General features: G+C 48.2%; 2 protein-coding genes across 4 annotated transcripts in view; one reads left to right on the top strand and one right to left on the bottom strand.

The window, feature by feature from the left end:
• Window positions 1-4,208, top strand: part of kif16ba (kinesin family member 16Ba) — a 30,692-nt gene extending 26,484 nt beyond the window's left edge. Inside the window, exons 23-28 of one of the 2 annotated variants that reach the window (XM_061679300.1) lie at window positions 18-50; window positions 430-477; window positions 2,891-3,001; window positions 3,076-3,165; window positions 3,244-3,327; window positions 3,478-4,208. In XM_061679300.1, coding sequence (XP_061535284.1) covers window positions 18-50; window positions 430-477; window positions 2,891-3,001; window positions 3,076-3,165; window positions 3,244-3,327; window positions 3,478-3,657 — 546 coding nt within the window. In that variant the 3' untranslated portion in view covers window positions 3,658-4,208. The remainder of the gene's footprint in view (window positions 1-17; window positions 51-429; window positions 478-2,890; window positions 3,002-3,075; window positions 3,166-3,243; window positions 3,328-3,477) is intronic. The other variant, XM_061679301.1, reaches the window with a different exon arrangement.
• On the bottom strand, window positions 3,788-16,547 carry LOC133403904 (dynein regulatory complex subunit 4-like). 2 transcript variants are annotated; one of them, XM_061679302.1, is made up of 11 exons: window positions 16,413-16,547; window positions 16,180-16,284; window positions 12,966-13,163; window positions 11,203-11,409; window positions 9,621-9,675; window positions 7,822-8,027; window positions 7,405-7,572; window positions 7,238-7,324; window positions 6,693-6,902; window positions 6,555-6,620; window positions 3,788-4,253 (listed from the first exon to the last, which is right to left on the bottom strand). In XM_061679302.1, exons 1-11 carry the CDS (start codon window positions 16,413-16,415, stop codon window positions 4,140-4,142), a joined length of 1,419 nt encoding a protein of 472 aa, XP_061535286.1. In that variant the 5' UTR covers window positions 16,416-16,547; the 3' UTR covers window positions 3,788-4,139. The 2 variants fall into 2 exon arrangements, with proteins under 2 accessions (XP_061535286.1, XP_061535288.1); XM_061679304.1 differs by lacking the exon at window positions 16,413-16,547 and adding an exon at window positions 13,624-13,699 and having other exon boundaries at window positions 16,180-16,240.
• Between the last annotated feature and the right edge of the window lie 56 nt (window positions 16,548-16,603).

Genomic DNA, 16,603 nt, shown 5'->3' with positions numbered 1-16,603 from the left:
GGTTCTGTCTTCTGCAGGAGGAGAACCCTGGCGAGAGATCAACTGAGGAGGTAAACGTCAAGCATGTTCCGCCGCCGCCGCCGCCTTTTTTGCTTGTGCCACATGACCAATTAACAGGAATGCTCACAACACTTGCGATATTATCATATTTGTCATATCGTATCATATAAATATTTTGAGTTTTGCTTGGGAGGTTTGAAGGCAATGCCTTAAGCGTCCAATCGGATCGCTGCGTGTGCGCTGTGATGCATTCACCACCGTCGTATTCGAGCATTCCATTCACTTCTTTCGGTGTGATGTCATCTTCACACATTATTAGGATGCCTGCTTTCACGTTGATCATCATTGAGCATCCCTTTTAAGATTGCGCTGAGCTGTGTGACTTCTTAAAGTATAGAAAATAACTATTAGGATCTCGTTTTTTCCTAGGATAAGCAGCTGCTAAACAAGAATGATCTACAAAAGTCCCAACATCTGGCAAGTGATCATCTATCAATCAATCCTCAAGGCCTAATGTTCTCCATGTCTTTTGTTCCAACTTAATTCTGTTCAATATTGATTGCCGAACGGCAATAATAACACAATGACAGAACATAACAAACAGGAAATTCGCTACCTGTTAAGCAGTCCAAACGGTCCAATCTTCCACCATCTCGGTTCGGAGGAAATTGATCAATCGTGATTGTTTTGAATATTGAATCAGTGAATTTACAACAAACAGGAAGTCCAAACATGAGGTAAGAGATCATCAATCAAACAATCAGTCCCAAAACTCCAATCACGCTTCAACTTGGTTCTGCTCATTGATAATCAGTAAGCTGTTAAGTATTGATTGTTGGTGGGTTGAATCATATAATGATTGAATAGCAGAAGTAGAAGTCCTCCCCTTGACCAGGCACAGCTAATTAGTGCTCAAATCTCCAATCAAAATTCTGCATGAAGGACGGCGCAGGCGCCTGCCGATGACATCGTCGATTCTCTTTGCATGGAGAAGCTTCCTGAAGCTTGGGGAAAAAGAAGAGGCGTCATCCATGTTTGACTCGCGGGTCGATAGATCAACGAAATGGCGGCCGAGAGCAGAAAACCCGAGTCCAGTGGACCCAACGAGCACCAGAGCCAGGTTGGAAGGGAAAGAACGTGGTCATCTGACCTGGCCGACACGCAGCTGAGCTGCCACGGAACCAGAACATCATCTCCTGAGCGGAAGGAGCAGCATGCTGACAGGAGGTCCGCTATGGGCCGCTTGAAAGGGACTTTGTCGACTTAATTCAAAGAGTCGGGGTGCGTGACGTCAAGGACTTGGTGGTGGACTATGTCACCCAAAAGTCCAAAGAACTTCGACTTTTGCCAATCAGTAGACCCATCAAAAGTTCCACGAAAAGAACTGTCCAAAAAGACAGTAGAACAACAATCGAAAGAACCACAGGAGCCATCGAAAGAACCTCAAGAACAGTCACAAGAGCCATCAAAAGAACCACGAGAAGAACAGTCAAAAGAACGATCAAAAGATCCACAAACATCAGTAGAACCATCACACGCGGCAAAAGAACCACCACCAAAAAGAACACTAGAACAACAAACAAAAGAACGATTGAAAGAACCATTAGAAGAAAGAGCAGTAGAGTCATTAAAAGGACCGCCAGAGCAACCATCAATAGAACTGTCAAAAGAACCATTAGAAGAAAAATCGGAAAGCTTAAAAGACTTATAAGAAAAAACACTAGCGCAATCTAAAGAACCACAAAAAGAACCAGCGTCGTCAGAAGAAGAATCTGTTGACGTGGACTCAGAAACCAAAGTGATCTTGTTGAAGGTGACAAATGGGGGAGGCCTTCCTGTTGCTGTCGGCGGCGTCTCTCGTGACCTGTCGGAAGGTTCCGTGCCTCGCGTGACGAGCCGGCATCCTCACATCTTCCGTCAGCGTCTGGTTCTTATGCCGCTGCCCTTGGACCGCCTCCACTCCGCTCCCCGGCAGCAGATGCTGCAGACCTCGGAGTTTCTGGTGTCGTCCTTGCTGGCGGGCCCGCCTCTGGGCGCCTTCTGGCTGAGGGTGGTCACGTGCGAACCTCGCCCACATGCGGCGTGCCTGCTGGTGCCGGAAAAGCAGCTGACTCTGATCTCCTGCCGAGGTGGAGTCACGCGGGCCCGCTGGCGCACGTGATCTTCAGGCGCCCGTTCAGTTCGCCCCATCGCGAGGAACCCGTCCTTTCGGAAGGGCCCCGCCCATCGCGAGCGCTCGTGGAAGCCGCGGCTGTGCTGCGCGCCGGTGGCTGCCGTCTTGATTGGTCAGCTGTGCGGCTGACCACGCCCACTGATTTGATTTGAGTTGAACGGTTCTCCATAAAAAGGGAAGAAAAAACTGTATTTCCATCAACAGGATGACTCGTTTCTTGACGTAGTACCCAAGAAAACGACCGCTCGCTTGTGTTTCCATTGTGGCGGAAGGTACCCAAGAAACCGATGTGCACTGCAGCCATTTTGTTACCAGTACCAGCTGCAGTGGTGTTTTCGCTATTGTTGTTTCTACTGGAGTGTGTTGCGTTTTTTTTGGTTTTCTGCCACTTTTGGTGACTTGTTGCTTCAGCTAGTTTTGTTGTTCTGTTGCTGCTGCTGTTTTAATTTTGTTGTTTGTGTTGGGGTCTTGTTTTTGTTGTCGTATTGTAGTTGTTACTGCTGCTGCTGACTATCGTTGTGCGTTTTGTTGTTGGTATGTCACTTTAGCTGTGTTGTTGTCTGTTATTTTGTTTCTGCCACGTCTGTCGTCGTTTTGCTGTTGTTGCCCCTTTCCGTTGTTGTAGTGTCGCTTCCGTCCGTCATTGTTTTGTTGTGGCGGCTTCCGTTTGTTTTTTTGTCGTCGTCGTCACACGTCTTTTGTGTCCTCGCCCCTCAGCGCGACGTCTCGGCGCCTCCGCCGCGCCGCCGGGAGCCGATCGAAATCGAGATCCCTTGCTACGTCCTCAGAGGTCAAGGCAAGGACGAGCACTTTGAGTTCGAGGTCAAGGTGGGTGCCCGCCTCCTGTGGCACGCTGACCTGTGAGAAAGGTCAGAGTTCATGTGAGCGTGCGTGTGCGTCAGATGAGCGTGAAGGACGAGACGTGGGCGGTGTTCCGTCGTTACAGTCGCTTTCGAGAAATGCACAAAAGTCTCGTGTTGAAATATCCTCAGGTCAGTGGCACGCACACACTCGCGTATACATAGGAATATTGTTGTGATGAGGAGGATGAGGGATCTTTGTCGTTCCAGTTGGCAGCTCTGGAATTCCCTCCCAAGAAAATATTTGGAAACAAAGACGAAAGAATGGTCGTTAAACGCAGGAATCAGTTGGAGGTGACGTCTACACGCACACACACGCACACAGTTTCTTTCACACTTCATCACGCGCATTGTTGGTCTTACACGTACACACGAGTACAGATTTTTGTGGCAAATTTGATCTATTGTGAGTTGCATTCACACGAACGTGTGTGTGTGTTGCAGCATTACCTGCGGAGTTTGTTTGCCGTGATGATGTCGTCGTCGGGCTCGCCGCTATGCGGCGCCCTCGAGCCGACCGGCGATTCCGAGTGCGCGTGTGCGGTGTCCAAGCGTTCCGTGTGTGAATTGTCACCCTTCTTCAAGAAAGGCGTCTTCGAGAGCGGTCGCCACGGAACCGGCTGACCGTCGCCCAATCGCGCGCCTCGGCTTCTGTCCCGAGCCGGGCTGGCTCCGCCTCCGCTGGAAGTCCTCATTGGGGTAGTAAAATTGGGAGAAAAGCACGGGCGCATGTTCGCTGTTTGTAGCATTTTTTTTTTTTTTTTTTTTTTTTTATATATATGAATGTAAACTTTGTTTTATATTCTTCATGGACAGTAAATCAAGTCAACTTATTTGCTCTTTTGCCTCTTTTATTAGCTTTATTAATCGAGCAATAGTTTGACATTTCCCGTTAACATGGAAAATAAAATTGGCCACAAAACGCAGCTCGTGGAGTCCTACGGACGGCTCGACTGAGAAGCGCTCGTGCGGCCGCCACTTCAAAGTTCATTCAAAAATGAAAATAAAACTAAAAGTAACCGAAATCGCTTCACTTTTGTGATCGTGATTCAGCTTTTTGTCCTACACACCAGCTGGAAACTACTGACTGCGTGTATGGATGTGTGTTAGTGCGTGTGCGTGTTGAGGACGAGCTCTGCGGCTCTGAGCGGGAAGTCGTAGGACGGGACGCCGAGCGCGTGAAGACCATCGCGGCACGTCTCCACCAAGGTGGCGTACTCCTGAAGGGCGCACGTAAACTCAAATGAACATGCGCACGCACAGTGTTACACACAAAGACATCAACACACACGCGCGCAAGCAATCTCATACGCACGCACGTACACGCACGTCAACGTACACATGCGTTGACACACAAAACACACTGTCACGTCTCACATACTGACATCAACTCACACACGATGTCTCTCGCACACAGTCACGCAAACAGAACACATGCGTCAATTCACACATCAACATGAAGACGCACAATTAAAAATACACAGACACGCTAGGGCTGCATGATATTGAGGAAAAAAAAGACTTTTTAAACCTGCAATATATTTTACGACGTAACATAAAATAATACAGGACGTCTACGTGAACTAGTTCAATGTTCAGTTCAGTTCATAATTCAAAATTTTGAACCAAGTTCACTGATCCAAAGATGAAGTCGTTCATAGTTTACCCCCCCCAATATGTTGCTGACGGGCTATTTCCCTCCTAATGCTGGCATGTCATTTCCCCATTGTCGCCACCCATTCAGTCCACACTAGTAGCCTGCTGCAGCTTTCATCCTCCAACCGCAAAAACATGAGGAAAAACCTGTTGCATGGAAAGAGAAATTAAAACCAAAACGGAACTTTTGTCCTTAATGTGCAAACAAAAACACGCGACAGTATGAGCGGAACGATGGTGCAAGAACATTGCTAACTTTGCATTCCTCGCAGCTCTGGCTGGCTATATTAAAGCCGATATCAGTGTTTTGTTTCTAAACACATGAACTATGAAGTGCTGAATACATATGCAAAGACTTACAAGAATATAATGCTGAAATGTTGAGATATAGCTCAAGCAACTTTTTCACCGTTTGAATTTTCCTGATTTTGTGGGCGGGGCTAAAGTAGCCCCGTGACGCCACCGGTCTGGGCCGCATACTTTCCCTCCCCGCAATATAAGGACAAAGTGACGTGGTTTGCTTTGGCGATGCTGTTCCGTTGTGAGTTAGCGGTGCTTAGCTTCTGTAACGAGGCCCATTTGCCACTCCAGCGTGCAGTTAGCAAGCTAACGACGGCTACGCCCCGAAAATGCGTCTTCGCTGGATGCCTCCATTTGCAGAACAGCTCGTTGAGGTTTTTTTAAGAAACCCGAAACAATGAGGAAATAAAAAAGCGATGGATTGACATTTTGAGGACACACCCAGATGGCGAGCTGAACATCAACACGCCTCTGCAGTGCGCATTTTCCACGGATAGTTGAGTAAACTTTTCCCAGAGACAACACGGCTCGGCGGGTATCTCGATACCAGCGAACGGGGCGGCGCCGAGCGGCCAACTACCCGGGCTTCCTCCAGCGGCGCGGCGTTCGGCCGTGACATTATGTCGCCGACAACGAGGGTAAGTTGCCTCGTGTGCTCGTTTTGATGCTTCTCGTCCACAATAAGCATTCCATTTTGAAGGTCCAAGACCCCGACCGGACCGTCCGCCCACATCCCCCGGCCTCACTGCTGCGGTGTCCTCGAGCGAGACGCCGATACCCCGAAATGCTCCCCGGGCGCTTCGGCCGCCCCCTGCTCCGGTGTGTTCCGCTAACGCGTGTATGTATTCGTGTTCGCTGTGATGGCTCAAATGCACAGAACAAATTTCGTGTGCATGCACTCACGTTCATGACACTAAAAGGTGATTCTTCTTCATTCTTCAAGTTTTGAAAGTTGATTTTATACTGTATACTTAGTGATTTTGTTTTATTAATTCAAATTTGGCAGGCTTGTTAACATTACTCTTCTCTGTGGTCTGTCCAATAGACACACCTTATTTTGTGTCTGTGCAGTGGCTCTTTAACAAAATATTTTATCTACTTTTAATACATTCCATTGTACAGTGTTTTAATTAAAGCATTCTGATACAAATAATGAAGGTGTACAGCAGGTGTACATTACTTGCCGTGTCCTCTTTCAAAAGGAGATAAGTATACAACACTCCGGGCTGCGCCTGTGTTGATTTCGTAACATCAGAGTAAAAATGTATTAGCATGTCCAAACACGTCCCTCTGTTGGTCATTTTTTAATATTACAGTCGATTTACTGTCTATTCCAGTCCACAAACATTTGCACTATTGCACATACGGACTGTACATGGCGATGACGATGCTCAGACAATATACGTGCAGCCCCAATACGCACAGTCAAACTCACCCCTGTGAAAAGTGACACACGCTTGTCAAAAACCGTTTTAAAAAACAGAAAAACCCACACAAACAGACACGCACACACACACACTGTGACACCCAAAACACACCAACCCACAGGTGGCTGGTGGGCTGACCTGACATTGTTGGTCCAGGTCTTCCTGTAGCGTCCTGATGGCGTCCCTCTTGGCCTCCAGGGTTTCCTGCAACCAGGAAGGAAAGTTCCGAAGACATCATCGATTACATCGGCCACGCGACGCCGCCCGTAGCCATACCCGTAGTCTGTCGGCGGCCGCGACGTCGCGGCGGGGCGGTAGACCGATGGCGGCGGAGGCGGCGAGGAGCTGTGCCTCCTTTCGGTCCACAGACTGAGTCAGTTGCGCCATCTTTCGGTCCAGAAGAATTTCCTTGAGACCGCTCCTCCGCTGGACCTCCAGCAGGACCTCAGTCTGTTTCCTCAGCAGCGCGTCACGCTCCTCCTCCACCTGCGGTCGGCGCCGCCGCACAAGAGAGAGCGAGTCCGGTCACGACGACGACGACGACGACGTGCGACCCCTGTGCCGTGTCGGTGTGACGCCGACGGCGTCGCCTGCGCCACACTAGTGCCACGCCAGTGTGATACTGGTTGGATGATAACGCGGCATCTGCGCGCCACCACTGGTCTGCCCTGTGCGACACATGTGGTCTCATAAACTGAGACACCGCGGTGCCGCTATTGGCCTCACTTGTGCGGCACCTGTGGTTTTCAACGTGGCAACCCGTGACCTCTCGGGTGTCATGTGAGCGGTGTCGCCGTTTTGACACGATCGGTGCGCGTCACCTGTGCAAAGGCGGCAATGAGCAGGTTTCGTTCGAGGACGACGTCCTCCAGCTGCTCCTCCAGCATCTTCGCACGGGTGCTGCCGGCCTGGAGGACAGAGACGGGTGGAAACGGGCAAGACGACAACGCCGCCGCCGCCATTTTGTGGCCATGCGAGTCATCATTACCGCCTGTCGGGAGCGCGCCCGCCCGTGTCCCTCCAGCTGCCGGCGGATGTCCGGAAACTTCCGCTCGGCCTCCTGCAGGGAAACGTCGAGACTTTTGTTGTGCTGCTCGGCTTCCTTCAGGTGGACGTTCACGCGTGCGTGCCGCTTCCTCGCCACGGACGCCTCCTCCTGCCCGCGCGCGCGCACACACACGCACGCACGCACGCACGCACGCACGCATGCACATGAGCACATACACACACAGGTACACTTTCACATACACGAAAGACACACACACAGTATATGACACAGGCAAATACATGTACACACACGCAAAGAGACACAAAAAAACACACACACACACACACAAACATGCATTTACACAGATACACACCAAATGTGTGTTACTTTGAGTGTACAATTGCAGTTGTAGTTGACCTTGAGGATTTTGCCGTCGTGGCCGAGTTTGCTTTGCACGGCGCCGAAGAATTCTTCGGCCGCTGGAAACTTTTGGCGCTGCTCGTCCGTCAACAATTTGAGGCGCTCGCTCATCTGGTCTCGCAACGCCAAGATGGCCGTCGACGTTTTCTCGCTCTCCGCACGCCGCATCTGCTCCAGCTTCTCGCCGTACTCGGCCTCCACCTCTACACGACGACGACAGCTTTTACGCAGACTTTCACCGCGGTTACTTTTACAACTTTTACAACAACATCGTCCCATTTTAAAACCGGGGGAATTTTTACAACACTGAACTTTTACAATAATGTCAATTTCGGATTTTACAAAAACAACTTTTGAAATCAATGTCAACCTTTAACAAAAAAGTGAATTGGAACAACACTAACCTTTTAACATCCATTTTTACAATTTCAGTTTTAACAAAAGCCACCAACTTTGACAAAAACGTCAACTTCTGCAATAAATAATACATTTCTTTTTATGTTTATCTCCTCTTTTCTACACGCAGCAAAGTCAACTTTGACACAATGGCGACTTTACAATCCTGTCAACTTTTACAGCAACTATGTCGAATAGCACAACAAAGTGAATTTTTACAACACTTTCATCTTTAACAGGATTACTGTCAGTTTTTACAAAAACAACTTTTAGAGAAAGGAGAATTTGAACTGAAGGACAATTTGACCTTTTGCAACGATGGCAACTTGAACAACAATTCCGTCAACTTTGAGTTATCAACTTTGATGGCAACATTGTCAAACGACTTGTTGCGAAGTCAACTTGTACAGCAATGTTCCCTTTAAAACGTTCACTTCTAATTCAACGTTTGACAACATCTGCTCCATAAATGAAGATGCTCAAGTTTCACCGAGTCAACAGTTCCAACAAATTCAGCAGCCCCGAAAATGTCAAGTGCCCCACTTCCTCCGGCTATTTCGCCTCCACTTGTACAACGTCAACTTGTATCGCAAACTGGGCGGCGTGGGAGCCCCGGGCCCGATCCCGCCCCTCGACGGATGGATCGGGCGGGGTCCTCGGCCGCCGCGGTGCGGCCACAGCAATTGCGGGACACTCGTGTCGGTCTTTGCGCATGTAAAACGGTGTCAATTCACTTGCACGTGTCCGCAGGCACACGCCCCTGCGACTCTTTCGCCGGGTGCGGGGTCACGCACTTACTGCGACAACTAACTCATGAATATGCAAATCGCTCGCGTATCCCCTCACTTATACTCCCGTCCGGTCGACTTTTCTATTTTGCATGATTAATCCCACCGCACTTCAGTTGTACAGCCGGGTTCACGACCCTGGTCCCGCATGCTTCTTCTCCTGTCCTTGTCCTGTCCTTCCCTCACAAGGTGGAGCGCTACAGCCCCACGCACCACTCATATTTAATGTTTCCTTGTTGGAGATGATGTCATGATTGACTTCTCTCATCCTGTTTACAATGAGTGCTTTGTCTTTCGTCTTTGTTTCTCTCTCCCTTCCAGAAACTTTGTTCTGTTCGACTGATCACGTCTGATTCTCAATCAATTACAAAACCACAGCGGAACCTTAAAAACTTCACCGTAACATAGTAAAACTGTTCCGGCATGAAAGGGATGCAGATTTTCCATTCCGCTTGACCTCACAACCGAACAGGACAAAAAAAAAAACCAAGGTCAACTGTAACAGCAACTAAAATGTCAACTTTGACCAGCCGTTCGACAACCTTTGCAACACCTGCGCCATCTTCTGACTCTACAAGGTCAACATTTCGGTGAGGTTGCCGGCACACCGACCTGAGATTCTCTTGTCGTAGTTGTTGCTGAGCTCCATCAGCTGCACTTGATGCTTCTGTGGAGGACCACACGCTTCACTTGTCACACATTTCAAAGGGATGCGAAACCATCAGCGCAAAGTTTCTATTTTTGTTAGAATTCCTTTGGAAAATGCGGTGACGTCTCATGTTGATTTCGTAACTTTGAAAGTGATTTTAAAAATGGGGTTCATCTCGATAGCCCGCTAGTGACGTCACATGCTCATTCGGTCGACAGTAAACCCTCGTTTTGACACTTTAGAGAGGCGCGGGTGTTCGATTTGTCCACGCGCGCTCTGCTTGAGCGACGTGAACGACGGGTCATTTCCTGCCTCGAGCATCGGCGCCGTTGCTTCACACCGACGGCACCGGCGCGGTAGTCAGCGAAGCGCATTACGGCAAGTAGGCCGGCACAACTTGCTGCTTCCCGGAATTCCTCTTTTTAACTACAGTTTGTAGAAAATCACGCTAAACATTGCTCTTTACTTGCATTTGTTCCCGTCCGTATTTTTTAGGAGTACGACTGTTCGTCGGGTTGAGGTTGGTATTTGTACATTTCTTTCACGAGAATCTGACTGTGGCTTGCGTGTTAAACAGTGGTCTTTGTATCCTCAAGCAATTGGGTGACTTACCAATTGTATGACTTTGTTTGATTACCCAGGAAGGTTTGTTTCCGTAAAGAACAAGAGCCCATCTGACCTTTTGGGAGTCATTGATACCACGTTAAACTCAAATAGGGAAGAAAGCTAACTGTATCACAAATATGCAGATGAGTAACTGCACGGCACTGACCTGGAAAAGAGAAACTGCGGTACACTTCATCCCCAATAAGTGAAGCGCAATATAGCGAGCGATCACTGTATGCGCGAGCAACCTCCGCATTCGGCAAGCGACTCCGCCCTATAGCAGCGGATCGAGGCCGAGCACACGTAGGAACTTTAAAAGTCGACCGCGTCTTGCGTCTTTCTTCAAAACCTACGAGAGACGGCGATATCTCACGTTTCGCCTTCTTTCGTGTTTCCATATATCATATTATACTTGTATAAACACATTGTACACGGGCATTTAACTTTTGTCTGAAGACGCCAGCCGCAGCGTAAACAACATTTTCGCAAGCTGTAGTTCTGCTCGTTATCGCAGCATACGCGGGGAGTCCGCTAGCCAGTTTGGGTCATGTGACGTCAATTTCGTGCGATATCGTCGAACGTGGCGGCGCCTGACGTGGATGAAAATGGATGAATTCTTAAGCGGATCTATTTTGGTGGCTCAAATGTGGGCGTAAGCCACACGCCGGACAAAGTCTCATCCATCGTTATTTTCGTACCATTTCGGAACCTCATTTTAGAGACTCGGCCGTTTTGTTCGATCATTCCAATTTGTTTGGGTTGTTAGCAACACACTTCCCTCTTGTGTGTCAAATGTACATTTATTGACACTTTACAAGGACTTATAATCGTACCTTCAAATAAGTTTGAACCTGTTTTCATAGGTTGAAGTGTGCTTAAAGCGTGTGGGATGGGAGAAAAACCATTGTCCAAATGCTTTTGACTGACGGCGGAACGTACCAGTTCGAGCTCCCGGATGCACCGGCGGCCGCAGAACTCGCGATGGCGAGCGTCGGCCTGCGCGTTTTGGACGCGCCCGCGCAGGCGCGCCTCGGCGTCCGCGTGGCGTCCGCGCGCGAGCCGCGCCGCCGCGCCGCCGTCCGTCTTCTCGTCGGTCGCCGCCGCGTGCCGCTCCGACAGGACGTGCTTCAGCTTCTGCTTGTACACCTGCGGCGCATCGGCACGGTTGGCGGCGGATGAAATGCGTGAACGTGGCCGCATTGACGATCGGCCCGCGGGGAACTTTTTCTTCATTTTCAACGAATGCATCAACACGACCTTTGGATGTTTGCTCGAAAAGAAGCGCATCAAAAGCATAGAGCATTATTTTGAAATTGACCACATATTGAGTCTGTACACAAATAACAAACCGATAGCAAAACATGAACGTAAATGCGTAATTAAAAACGTTTGTTGCGTTATGCGTTATATATATATATGTACAGATACATATGTGTACGGCATTCGGAAAACAAGATACCACGTTGACCTCGTATTTGACAAACCAGACAAGCGAATGTTCCACAAAAAAGCCCAAAATTATCCCGATGAAATTCTTCCAAAGTCAACGTTCTTTTATGCCTTCGCAAGTGTAACTGTGAGTCGAACCTTTTCAAAATCTCGGACAAACTGCACAAGGTGGCGCGTGGAGGTCATATTTGGAAACACAAGTCATGTTTGAGACTACGGCAGAACGGCACATGACCGGAGAGCCGATCACAAGCGTCGGCTTTTGGAGGAGGGGAGCGATGCGAAAGAAAGTCTGAGCTTCTGCTTCCTTTTTTAATCTTTTATCTTTTAAAATTGTAATCAATCAGTCATTTACTTACACATTTTCTACCAGTTATCCCATGGTTTTCAATTCAATACTTGTAATGAAGTGATGTAATCTAGTTACAAGTAATGACTTACTCCACAACATTCCTTACTAGGAAAAAAAAATGTCCTACCGTGAGCGCCACTTTTGGCCAACTAGTACGCAATTCAACTTCAGTAGTAAATTACTGTTGATGGTAAAAAAAAAAAAACACCAAATCAAAATTAAAAAAGCCTAAAATTGTTGACATTTTATTGAGCAATTATCCACCCATCCATTTTCTGTACTGCTTCTCCGCACGCGGGTCGCGGGCGTACTGGAGCCCATCGCAGCTATTTTCGGGCGAGAGGCGAACCGGTCGCCAGCCAACCGCAGGGCACGTAGAAACAAACAACCATTGGCGCTCACATTCACACCTACGGGCAATTTAGAGTTTTCCCACTTTGCATGTTTTTTGAGGGGATGTGGGCGGAAAGCGGAAGCCACGCAGGCACGGGGAGAACGCGCAAACTCCGCACAAGCGAAGCAGTCGGCCACCGTGCCGCTTCACGAGGAATTAAAGGAGCCAAATACATGCCAGTTAAAAAGCGAAATTCTGAACGGACCTGCTGGCAAAAGTGGCATTTGTGGAGATTGACGGCAAGTTGGGCTTTCCTCGTCCAACCCTTTTCGACGTGGTTTCAACGGTCAATTTCAAATGACTCAATCTGGACAAATCGCTTCGCTTGGAAATTTGACTTTGATGGGAACGAGCTGACGAGTTTGACGATGAAACGGTCGGAATTGGTCAGGACGCGACGGCGTCGGAGATAAATCCGAATGTCTTCACTTGGGGCTTTTATTTTGAATTTGCAGAGCGGGAATAGCTGGTTCCATTTGGGAAGGAAGAGAAGAAGGAAGAGCTCACGCTGATCTCCACGCGGTGCCGTCGCTCGGCCTCGTCCTTCTCCCCGCTTCGCTTCCTGAGCTGCGCCTGGGTCTCCTCCAGGTGGCGCTTGCTCACCTCCCAGAAGCTTTGGATCTTGTCCCGCTCCAGTTGGAAGAAGCTCCGCTCCTCACGCTCGCGCTCCAGCTCCTCTCGCAGGCGGATGATGTGCTCCTCCAGCTACACGCGCACACAATTGGAGAGAGCCCATTTCTTTTCAGAATTATACGGCCTTTTAAGACAAGTCAGAAGAGTGTAAAAGCACAGTCGTCGGGGACGTGTTGGTCGACCCAAAACTAAGTTTTGGGTACTCGCTATCGGGGGCCGCTTTACTCAGCAAATTGTTGGTGTGTATGCCGAGGTGCTACTCGAACAAAATGAGTTGTCTTCCCCAAAAAACTGGAATGCTTCTTTGATGATTCCAATCTTCTTCAACATTGAAATCAATTTGATCAGATTCGATGGTTCAGTCACAGACTTTGTGTGAGTTCACTGCGATGGGTAAAATGCAGAGAAGAGATTTCGTGTGCATGCATGCATGTTCAAGATAATCAAGGTGATTCTTCTTCTTCTTCTTCTTCTTCCTTTCAGAAATGTAGGAATGAAATTGCGTTGAAATGTACAAAACAGTGACATTTACCTTGTCTGGCTGGGAGCTCATGACCCCTAAACGTCTCATCCTCGATCCGCCGCTGCTGTGAACTGTTGAACTTCGACTTTTTTTTTTTTTTTTAAAACAGCATTACCAGAACTGTTAGGTGGCCGGGTCAGCTTTGCAAATGGCAACCTTTTCTGAATTGTACACAAAACCGTAGAAAACAAAGGACAGTGTCTGGACAGTGACTAGTGATGGGAGGAGAACCGACTCTTTTGGGTCGGCTCGCTACAAAGAGCCGGATCTTTCGGCTCCCGAACGGCTCTTCGCATTTTTTGTTACTTGATTTATGACGCAAAAATGTAAAATGATGCATACTAACATGCAATTTTTTTCAATTATATTTATTATAAAAATATGCCTTTATTTAGTCACTCTACTTGTTGCCACAATAAAATAAAATACAAACGCAAACATAACACTTTACAATTGAGCTATTATTTTAAGCTTTTTTTCTATTCAACTAATTTAAAGTGAAGCAACACAGAATCACTGCAAAACAGCACCAAATATAAATTAAAATACGTAAACGAAGAATACAAAAATCTGCATTCAGATTGGCATTGAGAAGGCAAGTGTGTCGTCTTTGAGGAGCTGATCCAGTTTCTCCTGTCGGAAAATGATTTGCCGTCTCCTGTTTGGAGAAGGTTGACGTTGCGCCAATGTGCGACACTTGCATGAGGCACGCTGGTACCTTCCTTAATATCAGCTTCCAATGCTTGTCCTTATTCTTCTCAATTAACGGACGGGTTCTTTAAGCAAGTTGTGCAGCCCAGCACGATAAGACTTTATATTGTCGATAAAGTCCGGTTTGACTTGTTTTCCCGCTATCGCCGATTTTCCTAACGATTCCTTACCAGCACATCTGATGGGCGCTTGCTGCGTTTGTCACCGGTCTCCCTTCCTTGCCCGTGTGCCGCTGCGCGTGCCGCCGCCCCTCCCCACCTCTGCTCCGCGCAGTCAGAGAGCGACGCCGCCGCACATATTGACCAATCACTCTCTTATGTCAACGGCCAAAGCGGCTCTCGTCGTTCGCTTCAAACCCTCGACTCTTACGCGACCGACACGTCACTAACAGTGACAGGAGAGCCAACGCAATTGACTGCTTCCAAAATGTACCATATTATCGGTGTCTTATATTTTCAGCGGTCGTCTTTTGGGATTTTTCAGCTAACTGTATCCGCACGGTTTCTCTGGTATCGGTGGAACCAACCGTTTGCCCAAAAATGACCCGAACTCCACCTGAAGAGGCTCTAAGCAGATATCCGTGTTTTCTTTCTAAATACATTCAATATGTTTGAAGATAAGTGCTGAAAACATGTGCAAAGACTTTTGTTGAACTGTTGCGATATAGCTTAAGCATCTTTTTCACAGTTTGAATTGTCGTGACTTTGTGGGCGGGGCTGAAACAGTCCCATGACGCCACCGGTCTGGGCCGTATACTTTCCCTCCCCGCAATATAAGGACAAAGTGACGTGGTTTGCTTTGGCGATGCTGTTCCGTTGTGAGTTAGCGGTGCTTAGCTTCTGTAACGAGGCCCATTTGCCACTCCAGCGTGCAGTTAGCAAGCTAACGACGGCTACGTCCCGAAAATGCGTCTTCGCTGGATGCCTCCATTTGCAGAACAGCTCGTTGAGGTTTTTTTAAGAAACCCGAAACAATGAGGAAATAAAAAAGCGATGGATTGACATTTTGAGGACACACCCAGATGGCGAGCTGAACATCAACACGCCTCTGCAGTGCGCATTTTCCACGGATAGTTGAGTAAACTTTTCCCAGAGACAACACGGCTCGGCGGGTATCTCGATACCAGCGAACGGGGCGGCGCCGAGCGGCCAACTACCCGGGCTTCCTCCAGCGGCGCGGCGTTCGGCCGTGACATTATGTCGCCGACAACGAGGGTAAGTTGCCTCGTGTGCTCGTTTTGATGCTTCTCGTCCACAATAAGCATTCCATTTTGAAGTTGAGCCCCCTAACGTGATTTGACACGGTAGAAGCTATCACCCCCTCAGTATGGTGGCATCCGTTCGACACGCCCGCAGCGTCGGAGTGCTGGCCCTAATTATTCAAGTGTTCAAGCCTGATTTTATAAACTTGATGAATTCAAATTCGGTGGGCTTGTTAACATGACTCTTCTCTGTGGTTTGGGTGGAATTTACATGCCATTTTTTGGGCCTGTTTAGGGCCTCTTTAAAAAGGGCATGTTACTAAAATTTTCAAAATATATATTTATATCAAAACAGGCAATGTCATCGGATAGATGAGCGTTACACGAATAAAATGAGCCCTAGTTTGCAAGAAGTGGATGAGCATGAAGGATTTGTATGCCACTTTTTACGTTGAAACTTTGCCAATATTTTATGCCCAGAAATCAGTGTAAATGATTAGACGTGTGACTTAAAGTCCAAAACGTATTTGATATGATTTAAGGGGGGGAAAGTGCAAAGTCGTCCCTTTCTGAGTTAGCGCCACGGCGAGGCTCACGGTAGCTAACGGTAGCTAACGGTAGCGGCCTAGTTAGCATCGCAGTGAGCTAGCTACCTGCTCCTTGGACGTGTCTTCCGTCGAAAGGGCGTCCGCAAGTCCTACGGACACTTTCCCCTTGGCGGCCTTCGTCCTCCTCGACACGCTTTCAATTTTGGTCGGCTGAACACACGCAAAAAAAGCATTTACTCACACGAGAGCAGCTAATCCGAAGCTAGCTCGTTAGCTGGCGGAGGCTAAGCTACATCAGCAGCGCTTTGTTAGCTCGAGAATAAAAGCGAACGACTCACCATCGCCCAAAGTTACGAAGACGCTCAAAGTGCCAGCGACGACGCAACACGCTTTTTTTTTTTTAACAGGGGCAACAAGAGAACAAATTCAACTTCAGTGGCATGTAAACAGTCAAGCGCTGTCATAGCAACAGCGTCACGTGACGCGCTCATTCAAACGCAGCAACAACGATTTCACGAGATGAACATTT

This window comes from Phycodurus eques, chromosome 6 (genome assembly GCF_024500275.1).
Source record: "Phycodurus eques isolate BA_2022a chromosome 6, UOR_Pequ_1.1, whole genome shotgun sequence".
NCBI classification, from domain to species: domain Eukaryota; kingdom Metazoa; phylum Chordata; class Actinopteri; order Syngnathiformes; family Syngnathidae; genus Phycodurus; species Phycodurus eques.
This window is presented reverse-complemented; position numbering and strand designations above follow the sequence as displayed.